The 14,176-nt window shown below is 39.2% G+C and overlaps 1 protein-coding gene across 5 annotated transcripts in view; it reads left to right on the forward strand.

Moving 5' to 3' along the window:
• The window catches only part of SMYD1 (SET and MYND domain containing 1), a 44,296-nt gene that overhangs the window by 9,323 nt on the left and 20,797 nt on the right, over positions 1 to 14,176 (forward strand). For 3 of the 5 annotated variants that reach the window (XM_034416105.3, XM_087892251.1, XM_060691725.2), the window contains exon 2: positions 12,590 to 12,766. In XM_034416105.3, the coding sequence (XP_034271996.1) occupies positions 12,590 to 12,766 (177 nt within the window). Of the gene's footprint in view, positions 1 to 10,553; positions 10,674 to 12,589; positions 12,767 to 14,176 lie in introns of those variants that run through there. The other 2 variants (XM_087892250.1, XM_087892249.1) reach the window with 2 other exon arrangements.

Raw genomic sequence — 14,176 nt, forward strand, 5'->3', positions numbered from 1 at the left:
AGTAGGGCCCAGATAATCCATTTCATCCAGAAACCTCTGGAGTTGCCACACAACCACCTTCTCAACTAACTTCTCCCAAAAGGGAAGATTGAAGACAGGTCAAAAATTATCTATCCAACAGGGTGGAATCCAGCAATGGCTTATTGAGAAAGAATGTGGACTGCAGCCTTCTTAAAGTGCTGAGGAACTATCCCCTCCTGTAGAGAAGCATTAATCATCACTAGAGTCCACCCACCTGTCACCTCTTGGGAAGCTTTCCCACCAGCCGGGAAAGCCGGGAGAGACATGGGTCTAAAACACAGATGCTTGGACATATACTCCCTAGGATCCTGTCCACTTCTCAGGAGAAACAGGGTCAAACTGTTTCCAGATAACAGGACAAGAACCTGACTCAGGGGCTCCACCAGATCAGCAACCAACCAGCATCTAACTGGGTATGAAGTTGAGTGATTTTGTCTTCCAGAAAATCTGCAAATTCCACAGCACATCCCTTCAGGTGGACTCAGTCTCCTCCTTCCCCAGGAGGAGATGGCTCACCTTAAAGAGGGTTGCTGGTCGATTATCTGCAAATGCAATAGTGCAGAGAAGTATTTACACTTTGCACAATGAATTGCCATGAGGTAGGCCTTAATAGCAGTTCTTACCCATATTTGATCAAGTTTATCCCTTGTCTTCTGCCAGCGGCACTCTAGACATCTCTTCATCTGTTTCATCCCTCTCAATTCCTCTGTATACCATGGAGGACAGGGAAATCTATGGTTGAGGAGGTCACATGGTACAATCCTATCTAAAACCTCAGTCACCTTTCTATTCAAAAAGTGACTAATAGCTTGGCTGGGCTGCATAGCAGATCTGCAGTTATAACCCCAGTTCCTTCTGGAACCCATTTGGGTCCAGTAGTCACGGGGAGCAGACCAATCTAATAAGTCCTGCCATCCTGTGCAGGGTACAGCTCTTGAGAAAGTCATTGCCACCAGGCTGTGATCTGACCATGATGGGAGACCAAGAACAAGTCCATCAATTCCATAGGCACTGCTCCCACAAGAACACCAAATTGGCTGTATGACCACTATTCCTAGTTGGGCCCTGGATAACCTGGGACAGGCCCATGGAAATCATGGTTTCCATGAATCTCGAACTACCCCTGAACCCACCCCAGGAAATGGGTTCAGATAGAAGTCCATAGCCTCCATGCATCGCGTTTTCCTCCCTGATTCCCCGATGCAATTCACACAGCTGCGCACCCTCATGAAAATGCAGCAGCGGCAGTTTTCAGCTGGTTCCAAGCAGCACCCTAACTCTTTCCGCCACCTATCTCCCAGCATGTGGAGATCAAAAATGCGATGCTCATTTTTGGTCATGTGAGGATCCCCACTGCTTGAAACCACCGGATAATGCGACACACAGAGGCCGGCAACCTCCCAAGGGTGGGGGCCAGTGGGTGGGTGGGTCTACATTCAGAGTATAAGACGCACCCAGATTTTCACCCCCTTTTTGGGGTAAAAAGGTGCGTCTTATACGCCAAAAAATACGGTAGATTGCAGTCCCAACAGAAGAGGGAACTACCAGCAGGCATCAACAGGCTAAAACTGCAGTAACTGAACTGATCAGCCATCATGATGACTGCTTATGCCCTGCCAATTCCATTCAACCCAGCCACGGACAATTGGGACTCATACATGACCAGGTTCGAGTGTTTTATGGAAGCAAACGACCACTTGGGACTATCAGATAACCGGAAAAGAGTGTTGTTTCTCAGCTATTGTGGAAACGAGGTGTTTGACACAGCTAAGGCACTTGTTGCACCAGCTGCTGTGCAGACAGTGCCCTGGGCCAATCTCCAGAATGCACTACAAGCACACTACGCTCCAGTGCAATCCAAGTACGTTCATCAGTACAAATTCCATAGCAGAATGCAGGAAGAAGCCAAATCCATCAACCATTATGTGGTGGCACTGAGGAAGGCCACAGCCTACTATAAGTTTAGAGAGCTGGAGGACGTGTTGCTAGAGCAGCTGATCAGCAGAATGAGGGACATAAGCTTGCAATGGCGGCTGTTAGCAAAGCCTAACTTCATTTTACAGATAGCGCTCAATGAAGCCAGAGCAACAGAATCCTCGCACAAATCTGTGGCAGTACTGCAAAAGGCGGGAAACGCCATGGCTTCGTACCAGTCATCTGCAGTCCACCAGGAGAGTGCCAAGTTAATCGAGTCATTGGAAGATGAAAATGACATTTGCCAGCTACAATCAGAGAGAGAGAAAAAGAAGCGATATTCAGACACAGAAGAAAGACAGCCACTGTGTGCAGGATGTGGGGGCAAGCATGCCAGGGCAGCATGCAGATATAAAGAGACAGTGTGCCGGAGATGCGACCGCAAGGGGCATCTCGCTGGAGTCTGCTGTGCTAGCCAACCCATCATATTCCACACGAGACAGCAGCCCAACACCGCCACAATATGTGTTCAGCAATGGCCTGGGCAAGTATTAAGGAACACCTATTTCTTTCAGCCTTGACCCCAAAATTGCCCCAATTAGGCTTAAATCGCGAAGGGTCCCCCTTGCTCTAAAACCTAAAATCGACAAAGAATTGGATAAGCTAATTGTCCAGGGAATCCTCAAACCCATCGATCATGCCCGATGGGAAACCCCTATAGACGGCTCAGTCTGCACTTGGGCAGGCTATAAATGTACCATCAATAAGGCCTTACAACAGAGCACCTATCCGGTTCTTATTGTTGAACACTTACTTCATTCATTGGGGAATGGAAAAACATTCGCTAAGTTCGATCTGGCACAGATTTACCAGCAGTTGCCAGTCAATGATAGCACAACCGAAGCACAAACAATTGTCACGCACAGGGGTGCGTTCGGTGCACCGCTGCAATTCGGTGTGAGCGTGGCATCAGGACTGTCCCAGAGCATCATGGAACAACTATTACAGGGTATTCCTAGGATAGTACCCTATTTTGATGATGTCCCGGTGTCTGCTGCCAACAAAAAAATTCTATTCAACTGTTTGAAAACCATTCTCACTAAATTCAGGGAAGTCAGGCTTAAGGTCAAGTGCGAAAAATGTCAGATTGCTGTGTCTAGGGTAGAATTCCTGGGATACATGATTGACAGGTCTGGGATACACCCAATTAAAAGCAAAGTAACGGCAATCGAAGAGGCGCCCACTCCCAAGAATAAAAAGGAATTGCAAGCATTCCTGAGGTTGCTTAATTTTTTTTTTGCCAAATCATTTTTTATTTTAAAACAAAAAAGAAAAATAATATACAAACATCATTCGTTCAATCAAGTACAGACAGTACATCGGTCGGTTTGCATTCCTAGTGCCCTCTCCTCTCTTCACAATATCACTACATATCCACAACTTATTTTTATATAAAATATATCGGTTGTATCATCATTTAAAATATTTCAACATTTACTTATATATCACCATTTTTTATTATCTAGTCAATGATAAAATAAATCCCATATCAAATAATATTGTTTTTCTTCCTGCTCTCTTATTTCTAATGTCAGTTTACTCATTTCGGCACAGTCCAACATTTTCCTAATAATTTCTTCATCTGTAGGTATCATTTCTGCTTTCCAATTTTTAGCAAATACAATTCTAGCAGCTGTTAGAAGATTCACAATTAAATATTGTAGTTCTTTGTTATATATTTCTGGTAAAATTCCTAATAAAAATATCTCTGGTTTAAAGTCTATGTGTCTCTTGGTCATTTTTTCCAGCCACATGTGTATCTTAGTCCAATATCTCCTTGCTTCTAGACATGTCCACCACATGTGGTAATAGGATCCTGGGGTCTGATAGCATTTCCAACACTTGTCCGATTTGTTCTGGAACATTCTGGCGATTCTCGATGGGGATAAATGCCACCTGTAAAACATCTTATACAATTTTTCTTTATATGCTGTAGACATTGTCATTTTATAGTTATGGGACCACAATTTTTGCCATTTTTCTAAATCTATCCCATAACCAAAATTTCCCCCCCATGCTACCATCGATTCTTTAACTTGTTCTTCTTCCAGTTTTAACTCTAACAAAAACACATACAGCTTTTTAATAATATGATCATCTACCCCCATTAAAATCTTATCCAAATTGGTCAAAGCCTTGTAAAAACCCTCTTGCTTACAATCTTCTCGATATCTAGAAAATATTTGCATATATGAAAACCAATCCATCTTAAATCCCTGTTCCTCTAATTCCTGTTTTAATTTGAGTTCACCCTTTTATCCAATAGTTCATTATACCTAATAGTTTGTTCCTTTCTAAATATTACAGGATAAGAAAAAGCCTTTGCTCTAGATATCCAAACAGGTATTTTCAAGTAATAAAGCTTCTTAACCTTCTCCCAATTCAGCCATAAAGCTTCACGTATTTGATGTCTTCTGAAATACCCTTGTATTTTTGTTCCTTTATACCATAAGAAAGCATGCCAACCCATCAACAAATCATGTCCCTCCAAATTTAATAGTCTAATATTCCTCAGAGTTATCCATTCTTTCACCCACATTAAACTTTTTTTTTTTTTTTTTGGCTTTAATTTATATGCCACTCTTCTCCGGAGACTCAGGGCGGCTTACAATGCGTTAAGCAATAGCCTTCATACTTTTGTATGAAGCACTAACTTTCTCTCGTGTCCGTTGGGCTCTACTTACGTGGCGTCACATCCTGGAAGGGGCTACAAAGTCAGTTTATTGCCCCCACAATCTGGGTCCTCATTTCACCTACCTTTGAAAGGATGGAAGGCTGAGTCAACCTTGAACCTGGTGAGATTTGAATTTGCAGTAATTGCAAGCAGCATATGTTAATCTGTTAATAACAGTGCTTTAGTCCACTGTACTACAGGCTCCTTGAGGCTTGATAGTACCATTCAAAATTGGGCAGACCGAAGCCACCCCTTGATTTAGCATCTTGTAATAGCTTTAACTTTATTCTCACCTTTTTCCTTTGCCATATATATCTCATTATCATTTTATCTAAGTCAATAAAAAGTTCTTTATCTAGCTTAATTGGAATTGTCTGAAATAAATACAGAATTCTAGGCAAGACGTTCATCTTAATGGTTGCAATCCTACCAATCAAAGACAATTGTAAATTGCCCCATTTTAACAAATCTTGCCCTATCCGTTGTTTAAGCTTGTTATAATTGTTTTCTTTCAAAGCACTACATCTTGGTGTTAAATGTATCCCCAAATATTTCACTGTTATTCACTGTTCACAAATATTTGTAATCTGCATTTTCGAGATCTCCATCAACTCTTCTTTCTGTTTTTTCAACATATTTTTAGTCATTACTTTCGTTTTGTCCTTGTTAATTTTCAAACCAGCTACTTTTCCAAAATCTCCAATAATTTCTATTAATTTACTTATTGTTGTTAATGTTCTTCAATAATAAAAACCAGATCATCTGCAAAAGCTTGGAGTTTGTATTCCTAATCTTCATGCCCTTTATCTCTTTTTCTCCTCTGACATGTCTATTTAAAACTTCTAATGTCAATATAAACAACAATGGGGATAAAGGACATCCTTGTCTCGTGCCTTTTTCTATTTCAATCGGATCCGTCAATTCTCCATTTATCATTATTTTTGCTGTTTGTTTAGAATAGATGGTTTCAATGGCCTGTACAAATTTCCTCCCAAAGCCCATTCTTTCTATTTGAAGAGTCATAAACTTCCAGTTAATGTTGTCAAAGGCTTTTTGCACATCTAAAAAACTCAAAGCCATCTGCTTTTCAGGGTGTGCTTCATAATACTCTAAAGTGTCCAAGATTATTCTTATGTTGTCCCTAATTTGTCTTTTTGGTAGAAATCCATTTTGATCCGAATGTATGAAATTGCTTAAGTATCTCTTAAATCTCTCCGCCAATATTGAAGCAAAAATTTTGTAATCCGAGTTTAACAAAGATATAGGTCTATAGTTTTTGATTTGTTGTGGGTCTGTATCCTCCTTATGAATCAAAGTAATATATGCCTCTGTCCAAGATTTGGGTATTTCCTTCTTTGTCATCACTTCGTTCATTACCTCCAATAATGGGATGGTCAAGGGTTCTTGTAATGTCTTATAATATTCAGCTGGCAGGCCATCAGGCCCTGGTGCTTTGCCATTTTTTTGTTTCTTAATTGCTTCTGTTAACTCCATCATCGTTATGTTTCTTTCCAACATCTCCTCAATGTCTTTATTAACATGAGGTAAATTTGCATCTTGTAAATACTTAGACACTTCCTCCTCCTCTATTGTCTCTCTTTTATAAAGTTTTCTGTAAAACGCATGTATAATCTTTCCCATCTCTTTATGTCCAAATTTGCTTTCCCCTTGTTCATCAATAAGATGTGTTATATTCCTCGATTCTCTTTCCTTTTTCAATTTATATGCTAGCCATCTGCCTGGTTTATTTGCATTTTCTTTTCTTTTTTTTATTGAAAAGTTTTTTAAAAATTTACACATATTTTCCCTTCCCTCCTCCCCCCTTCTCCCCAACCCTCCCCCCTGGACTTCCCAGAGCAAATACAGGATATAGCATTTAACAAACATAAAAAAAACATAAGCTAACTATCTATAATATCTGAATATAACTATTTAAACCAATTATTGTTTGAAAGTAATCAATCCAACTTCGTTTTTGTCCATTCTTCAATAATAAGCAAGTCTTCTTCCTTCCAGCATTACACAATCAGAGCCCAATTACAATTAACCATCACATCTCTAACCCTTACATATATTAACACATTAACAAAATATTTTAACCAATCTCAAATAAATTATATTGTAAAAACCTTATTTTTACTTTTTACCTCATAAACTTATATTGATTCTTCCTGGAAACATTCCTTACTTAATAGCTTTACATAAACTTATTCATCTTATTCTCTACAAATCCACTGCGTATAATCAAATAACATCTTCACTTTTTGATATCTATAAAAAATATTGTAAAAACCTTCCCTCAACCCTTGCACCACTTATATTTTCCTTATAACCCACAAGTTTATATTTATTCTTCAACAAAACATTCTTTAATATAATATTAATGTAATTTAAAACAAAGTATAAAAGTTTAAGTAATATCCTTCTTCTAACCCCTAAACTTATATTAAATGATCTGCACTGTCCATAACTTTTACATCCCCAATAATTTTCTTTTCTTTTTTAACCCATAAGCTTATATAAATTTTTCAACAAAGCATTCCTTGAAATATAACTTTAGTGTTAATATACTTCAGGACAAAAGTGAAAGTTTGGTCAGTGGCCCATAACAATTCAAACATAACATTACTTAATATAACTTTTCAAGACAAATCATGTCCCTAAATATAAGTAAATCATTCATTTTCACTATAACATAACTTTTCAAAACAAATCATATCCCTAAATACAGGTATAGTCATTCATTTTCACTATTACTATCCTCCCCAGGCAAAAGGATTGTAATTTTTCCATCTCCATTTTTTCCTGACTTTTTTGCGAACCTTCTTCTTCAGTCTTATTCCTCCGCCTTCTTTTATTTTTATAAGTTCTTGAATTTTCAGCTGAAGTTGCTGTATCTTACAATCTTGTTCTCTTCGCAAAGTAGTTCCTTTCAGTAAACACACCTCTTTAACTGCGATTGAGAGTCCATTTTTGTAAAAGAGTTGTAAAATTCCACTTCGAATCCTTCTTATATTAGAAATCCCAACGCCTCCTGACAATTTTCCAACTGACTCTATCAAAGCCTCTGGAGAAATCTCTCTCAATATTTCCTGGTTACACTCCTTCAAACCTCTCAGCCTTTCCTTCTTAATTTGAAAAACATCCATTCCATTTTCCAAAGGCACATTAAACTGGATTGTTTCTTCCACCTCTTCATTCAGCAACTCACTATTATTTGGCAATTGAAATACCGATACAGTATCTTCACTTGTATCTTTGTTTCGAACTTGAATAAAATCCTTCTTGAAAAACCCTTCCATTCTTTCCACTAACACGGAGATAAATGATTCTAAAATCTCTTTAAAGAGATCCGCAATCACTATTTGTGTATTTACTGATGTTTGTAACAGTGAGCCTTCATCACTTTCAAAAAAGCCAGCCATTTTTTTTTTTATCCAACCACTTTGGACAATGCTGGGTGTTAACAGCTTTATCGAGAGTTAACTTTCACTTTCACACCCTATTAAGCACAAGCGCCATTTTCTTCACTCCTTTAAGCAACTTCAAAAAGTAGCAATTTAAGCGTGGAATTAAGAGTTTGTTACTTGCGATTGTCTGCTCTCCTGTCTTCACTCCGTCTGCATAGATAATCAACTTAAATCTCAGTAAAGATTGCAGAAGTGGTCGTGACTTTTTTTCTGCTTAAAGCAGGAGCGCCCTGGATCTCGGAGTTTCACCGGACTTCCTGGGGAGCTCTCACCCTCCAAGTCCCCAAAACTATTTCAGGGGATTTCTGGGATTTCTACCCCCATCCGATTACTCTCCTTTCCCTCTTCTCCCGGGGGAAAGGTTTTCCAGCCGCTGGACAGCTGATTTACACTGTCAGGGCGGCTTTACAAGATTGCAGTGCTGGCGCTCCGAGAGAGAGCGTCCAGCAACATCGGTGGTGCCATCGGAAGTTGTTTATTCGCATTTTCAAAATAGTTTTGTTTAGCACTTCTTATCTTCTGAGCCAGTTCTTTCTTCTCCAATAAATCCATTTTATGTTTTACTGTATTCATTTTAATTTTAACATTCTCCTTATATGGGTCATTCTGGAGTTCCTTCTCAAGTTTTCTATAATCATCACTCAGTGTTTTCAGTGTTAATCTTTTTTTTAACATTCTTTTTTCTTGTATAATCTATAATTAATCCTCTGGCAAATGCCTTCATTGTATCCCAACGGATTTGTATAGATATCTCATCTTTCTTGTTTTCTTTAAAGAAGAAGGCCAGTTCTTTTTCCATTTTCTGTACAAACTCTTGCTGTTTTAATATTGTATTATTTAAAGTCCATCTGGCTCTTCTTTTTTGTCCTTTCCAAGTTATCATCACCGGGTTATGATCCGCCTAAATTAGTTTCTATTTCTACATATTCTATATTCAACAACAATCCCATTGTTGACCATATCATGTCTAACCTAGACCACGATAAATGTCTGTCTGAATAAAATGTATATTGTTTCTTTCCTTTATTTCTTTCTCTCCGTATATCTTTCATATTCATTTCTTCGATCATCTTAAAAAAGGACTTTGGCAATATTTTCCTGCTGTGCTTTGTTGCTTTATTCGTTTTATAGTCCCAATTTTCCTCCACAATTCCATTAAAATCTCCCATCATGCATATGTTGTCATAATCTATTTCAGTTGCTTTATTATGTAGTCTTCTATAAAAGTCACTTTGGTTTTCATTTGGAGTATAAATTGCTATTAAAAGAATTTTTCTGTTATTATCGAGTATTTCCACCATCAAAATTCTTCCATCCAAATCTGAGTACTTACATTCTGCCAAAATTGTTTTTTTAATATATATTACAACTCCTCTTTTTTTGTTTTGGGCTAGTGATGAAAAGATTTTTCCTAATTTTGGTTGTGTCAATAGGTATTCATGTTGTTTTTTAATATGTACTTCTTGCAGGCATATTATATCTGCTTTTAATTTCTCTAATTTATGAAATACTGTCTTTCTTTTGGTGGCCGAATTAAGTCCATTTATATTTATTGAGATTAATTTCCTCTCTTCCATCTTCATACTTTATAATTAGGTTTTATTGCTCTAGTCGATCGTATCTCACGTTGTTCTCTTGATTCAGTGTTTCCGCCAATGAGGTTAAGCAATGAGGTTGCTTAAGTTTTATAGCATGTTCCTGGCTCAAAAGGCAACTGTGGTGGAACCTCTGCATAGGCTGTTAGGAAAAAAGACTTCCTGGAGTTGGGGTCATGCTGAGGCTGCTGCTTTTGAAGCAGTAAAAAAACTTTTGTTTTCAGACAGTGTGCTAGTCCACTTTCATCTGGCCAGTAATGGGCAGGCTGAATGGATAGTAAGATCCACTAAAGAGGCTCTGTCCAGAATGGGCCCAGGGGATTGGCAAACACAAATCGATAAATTTCTCCTAGTGCAACATATCACCCCAGCGCAACAACTAACAGGAGCCCTTTGGAACTCCTCATGGGAAGGAGAATCTGTTCACAATTAGACCGATTGCACCCAAATTATATTGCAGAAACACTTCCTGATTCAACGCGAAAAATCCAGTCATTTAATATGGGGCTGTGAGTATACGCCCGGAACTATGCTGGGGGTGCCCTCTAGATTCCAGCCACTGTGGTAGAAATATCTGGGCCTCGCTCACACAAAGTTGAGCTGGAGGACAATAGATTGTGGCAATGGCACTTGGACCAACTCCAAGGCCATCTTGAGAACTGCTACGACCACCAGAGACTGTTCAACCCACCAGAGACTGATCCCTACAGACACTAGCCCACAAAATAAACAAATGTCTTACAATAACTCAAACCCAATTGTACAGCAGAAAGACCCACCTGAGGAACCAAGACTCCAGCGCAGATTTCCGGAAGGGCTGGGCCTAGAGACTCCAACCATGCCTCACGACGAAATCCTGAAGATTCCATTGGCGAGTACTGAACCAACAATAAATCCACCCACTCAGGCTGACGCCCAAGGAACAACTGAACCGCGCAGGTCATCTAGGCCTCGTCAAAGCCCCGCCTACCTACGTGACTACATTTGTAAATAATGTACTGTGTTTTGATTGGACTGTGTTTTGTCCAGGAGGGGAGGGGTGTTGCATATTGAATTAGAGTGAGCATAGGCTTCACTCAGGTCCGTCAATCCAGCAGGAAAATACTCAAACCCAATTGGCCAATCTCTCTGACAGCTCCCTATAAAAGGGCAAGCAGTCAGATGAGCTGGCTGCTGGGTTGCATTGATCTACTAATAAAGAACTGTTGTTACTGTAAGCACTGAGTCCTGCCTCTTCCATCACCCGATCTAACAGTCCCCCAGAACTATAAGCCAGGGGAACTCCGCTGCCAGCCCTGTGGTGAGGTCCAGGAACCTGGGTAGGGAAGCTACCATGCAGCATGGAGGCTGGTACAGCAGCAGCAGCCCCACTTGATTCCTTGAGCCTAACCTAAGAAAAAGAGTCTCACAGCCAGGCATTTGTGGAGCCCTGCCCATTCTTTACATCTGTTTTTTATGTAAAAGGGAGAAACAGTCTAAGCTATTAGAGGGAGATAGAGCAGGTATACAGTCAAAATAGGTAAGAAATTAGTAAGATGATACCTATCCACTCTCAATGAGTACAAATCAACTGGGACAGATGATTTACATCCTAGGGTTTTGAAGGATCTGGGAGATGTAATCTCAGAGCCACTGAATGTAATATTTCAAAACTCAGGTAGCACACGGGAAATTCTAAAATACTGGAAAAAAGTTGATATGATAGCAATTTACAAAAAGGGGAAATAATGGATCCAGGAAATTAGAAGCCAATCAGCTTCACATCACTACCTGGGAAAATCAAATGGAGGATTTGTGAGAAACATTTCTAGAAACAAACAAGGTGATTAGTAGAAGGTAGCATGGGTTTGTTAAAAACAGATCATGCCAAACAAATCTTATTGACTTTTTTTGAGAAAGTAACTAAATGAGTGGTTCAGAGAAATAAGGTATATATGTGGATAAAATATACTTGGAGGGAATATTTGGAACTACACCTACATAGAGGGAAGCATGTAAAGGGGAACCTCAGTGTTTGATCTTGGGCTCAGTATTCTTCGAGACCTTCATAAATGACTTAGATATGGGGATAGAAGAGGAAATCATCAAATTTGCAGATGATACCAAGCTGGAGTAATTGCTAACACTTTAGAAGATAGACTCAAGATTCAGAAGGATCTTTACAGCATTGGGCCTTATCCAATAAGATGCAGTTCAGTGTTGAGAAAAGTAAGTTTCTGCACTTAGGCAGGAAACCCAAATGCATAAGAATAGAATAGATGGTATCTGTCACAACAGTAGTAACTGTAAGAAGGATCTAGGTGTCCTAGTGGTATGAGTCAGTGGCTGCCTAAAAAGCCAATGTGGTAAGTATGAGTCAGCAGCTGCCTAAAAAGCCAATGTAGTCCAAGGCTGCATTTGATGATGAAATAATTTTAAAATTATCTTTGATAGGACCTCTCTGCCGAAAGCAAATATTTTGTCAGTGAAGTAGATGTGATTTCACACTAAGATTAGGTTTACCAAGGTTCAAGTCTGCCCTCAACAATGGGTGACTTTGGGCCAGTTATTGTGTTTCAGCCCAACCGATTCACAGTTCTCCTGCTCACAGTTGTAAGCAGGAGTATCCACCATTTTGCCTTTTTTAAATAAGGAGAATAAAATTAGAGGAGATTGCCTTGAACTCTTGAGAGAGGTAGGGAATAAATAAAACAGATGAAATTTGTGTGTGTGTGTGTGTAGTCTTTGTATACATATATGTATATGTGTGTGTAAATTATATATAGTCTTTGGGAAAGGGCTTTAGAAAATCTGGGAGCATATCTTATTAAGAACTGAACGGCAATTTTCAAGTGATGGTGTTTTCCTTCTTTCAGCCTCACTCACCTTGTCTGCCACACTTGCTTCAAGAGGCATGAGAAACTCCATCGTTGTGGCCAGTGCAAATTTGCCCACTACTGTGATCGCACCTGCCAGAAGGATGCCTGGATGAATCACAAGACTGAATGTTCTGCAATCAAAAAGCGTGGGGTAGCTCCAAATGAAAACATCAGGTGAAAGGATCAGTACTGAGAGATAGAACTAATGAGTTTGTAATGAAATACTCCATGGCTTAAAAAACAGCTTTGTTCAATGTTCAGGCAAGCTGAAATGCGGGGCAATTTTTAATCCCTTTCCTCTGGAAGGAAAGTCTATATGATATAAATTACCATTTATTCTCTAATTTGCTTATTTTTTCTGTGTACATGAAATGGATCACTGAAAGGAGGCATTGAATAAGATTTGCCTATTAAAATGGAAGACAGTGTTTTAATATTTTTCTAGTTGTAGTGATTGCTTATCTGCAATTTTCCCCTCACAATTTTACTCATTATAGTGCTCACAGAGAAGACTCACTTCTCTAGAATATTATGGTCCAAATGATGGTGATGAAATGATGAAACCTATGCTTTTATCCAAATCAAAGTATTATGATGTGAAACTGACAATATATTCCCAGTGAAATTATCATAGAAACATTACAATTACATATTTGCAGTACAACACAAATGAGTCTCAAGATTTTGAAATAGAGCATCAAAATTATACTGTCATTTGCTCCCCTGCTGATGTTCGTGAATGCTTTTATTGCTGTCACATTTTTATTTGTTCAACTTATTTTGCCTGGAATATTTCTTGGTCCCATTTCAGTTTACAACTTCAATTTTTAAAGTTATTTTAATGTTAAAGGATTCATTTAAAATAACAAAGAGAAATAAATCAAGTTAAAACTGAAAAAATACATTTAGCAGGTAAATTATAAAGCAGATTAAAAAAACCCCACAAACTCCTCAGGGAGTTTAATGAAAATGTCACACATATAGTGTCTCATCATTACTTCCATTCTGACATAAAAAATGAAGTCCCCACATCAAGTTCAACATTGCATCCTCACAATAATATATGATTAGTTTTTTTCTCCTTTTAAAAAGACTCTTGGTTCACATAGAAGCCAACATAGGTTCAGTTGTACCGTTTCCTCCCAAAATAAGATCTATCCAGAAAAATAAGCCCTAGCATGTTTGTGCGCATAATATAACCCCCACTCCCAAAATAAGCCCTATTTAAGAGCCTGTGCAGCTGACCAACTGCCCACTCCATCTGGTTGCTTGCAGTGCTGTGGCCACAAGGTGGTGTGTGTGTGTGTGTGTGTGTGTGTGGAGCCGCCTCACACACCTTGCACCGGCTTACCTCAGGGCCTGGAGGCAGAGTGGTGTGCTGGTGTTGGTGCTGCGGCCACAAGATAAGGCATGTGTCAGGGTGTGGATGGCCTGCCTATGGGGGCCCTGATGTAAGCCAGTGTGTGGTGTGTGGAGCAGCTCCACCACCTGCCTCGCCTTGTGGTCACGGCAACGATGTGTTGCTTAACTTCCTGCTCCGTTGTGGCTGCGAGCAAGCAGAAGAAGTGGACCGGTGGCCATGCA

The sequence above is a fragment of the Pantherophis guttatus genome, chromosome 4, assembly GCF_059756535.1.
Source record: "Pantherophis guttatus breed Tessera chromosome 4, ASM5975653v1, whole genome shotgun sequence".
NCBI classification, from domain to species: Eukaryota; Metazoa; Chordata; class Lepidosauria; order Squamata; family Colubridae; genus Pantherophis; species Pantherophis guttatus.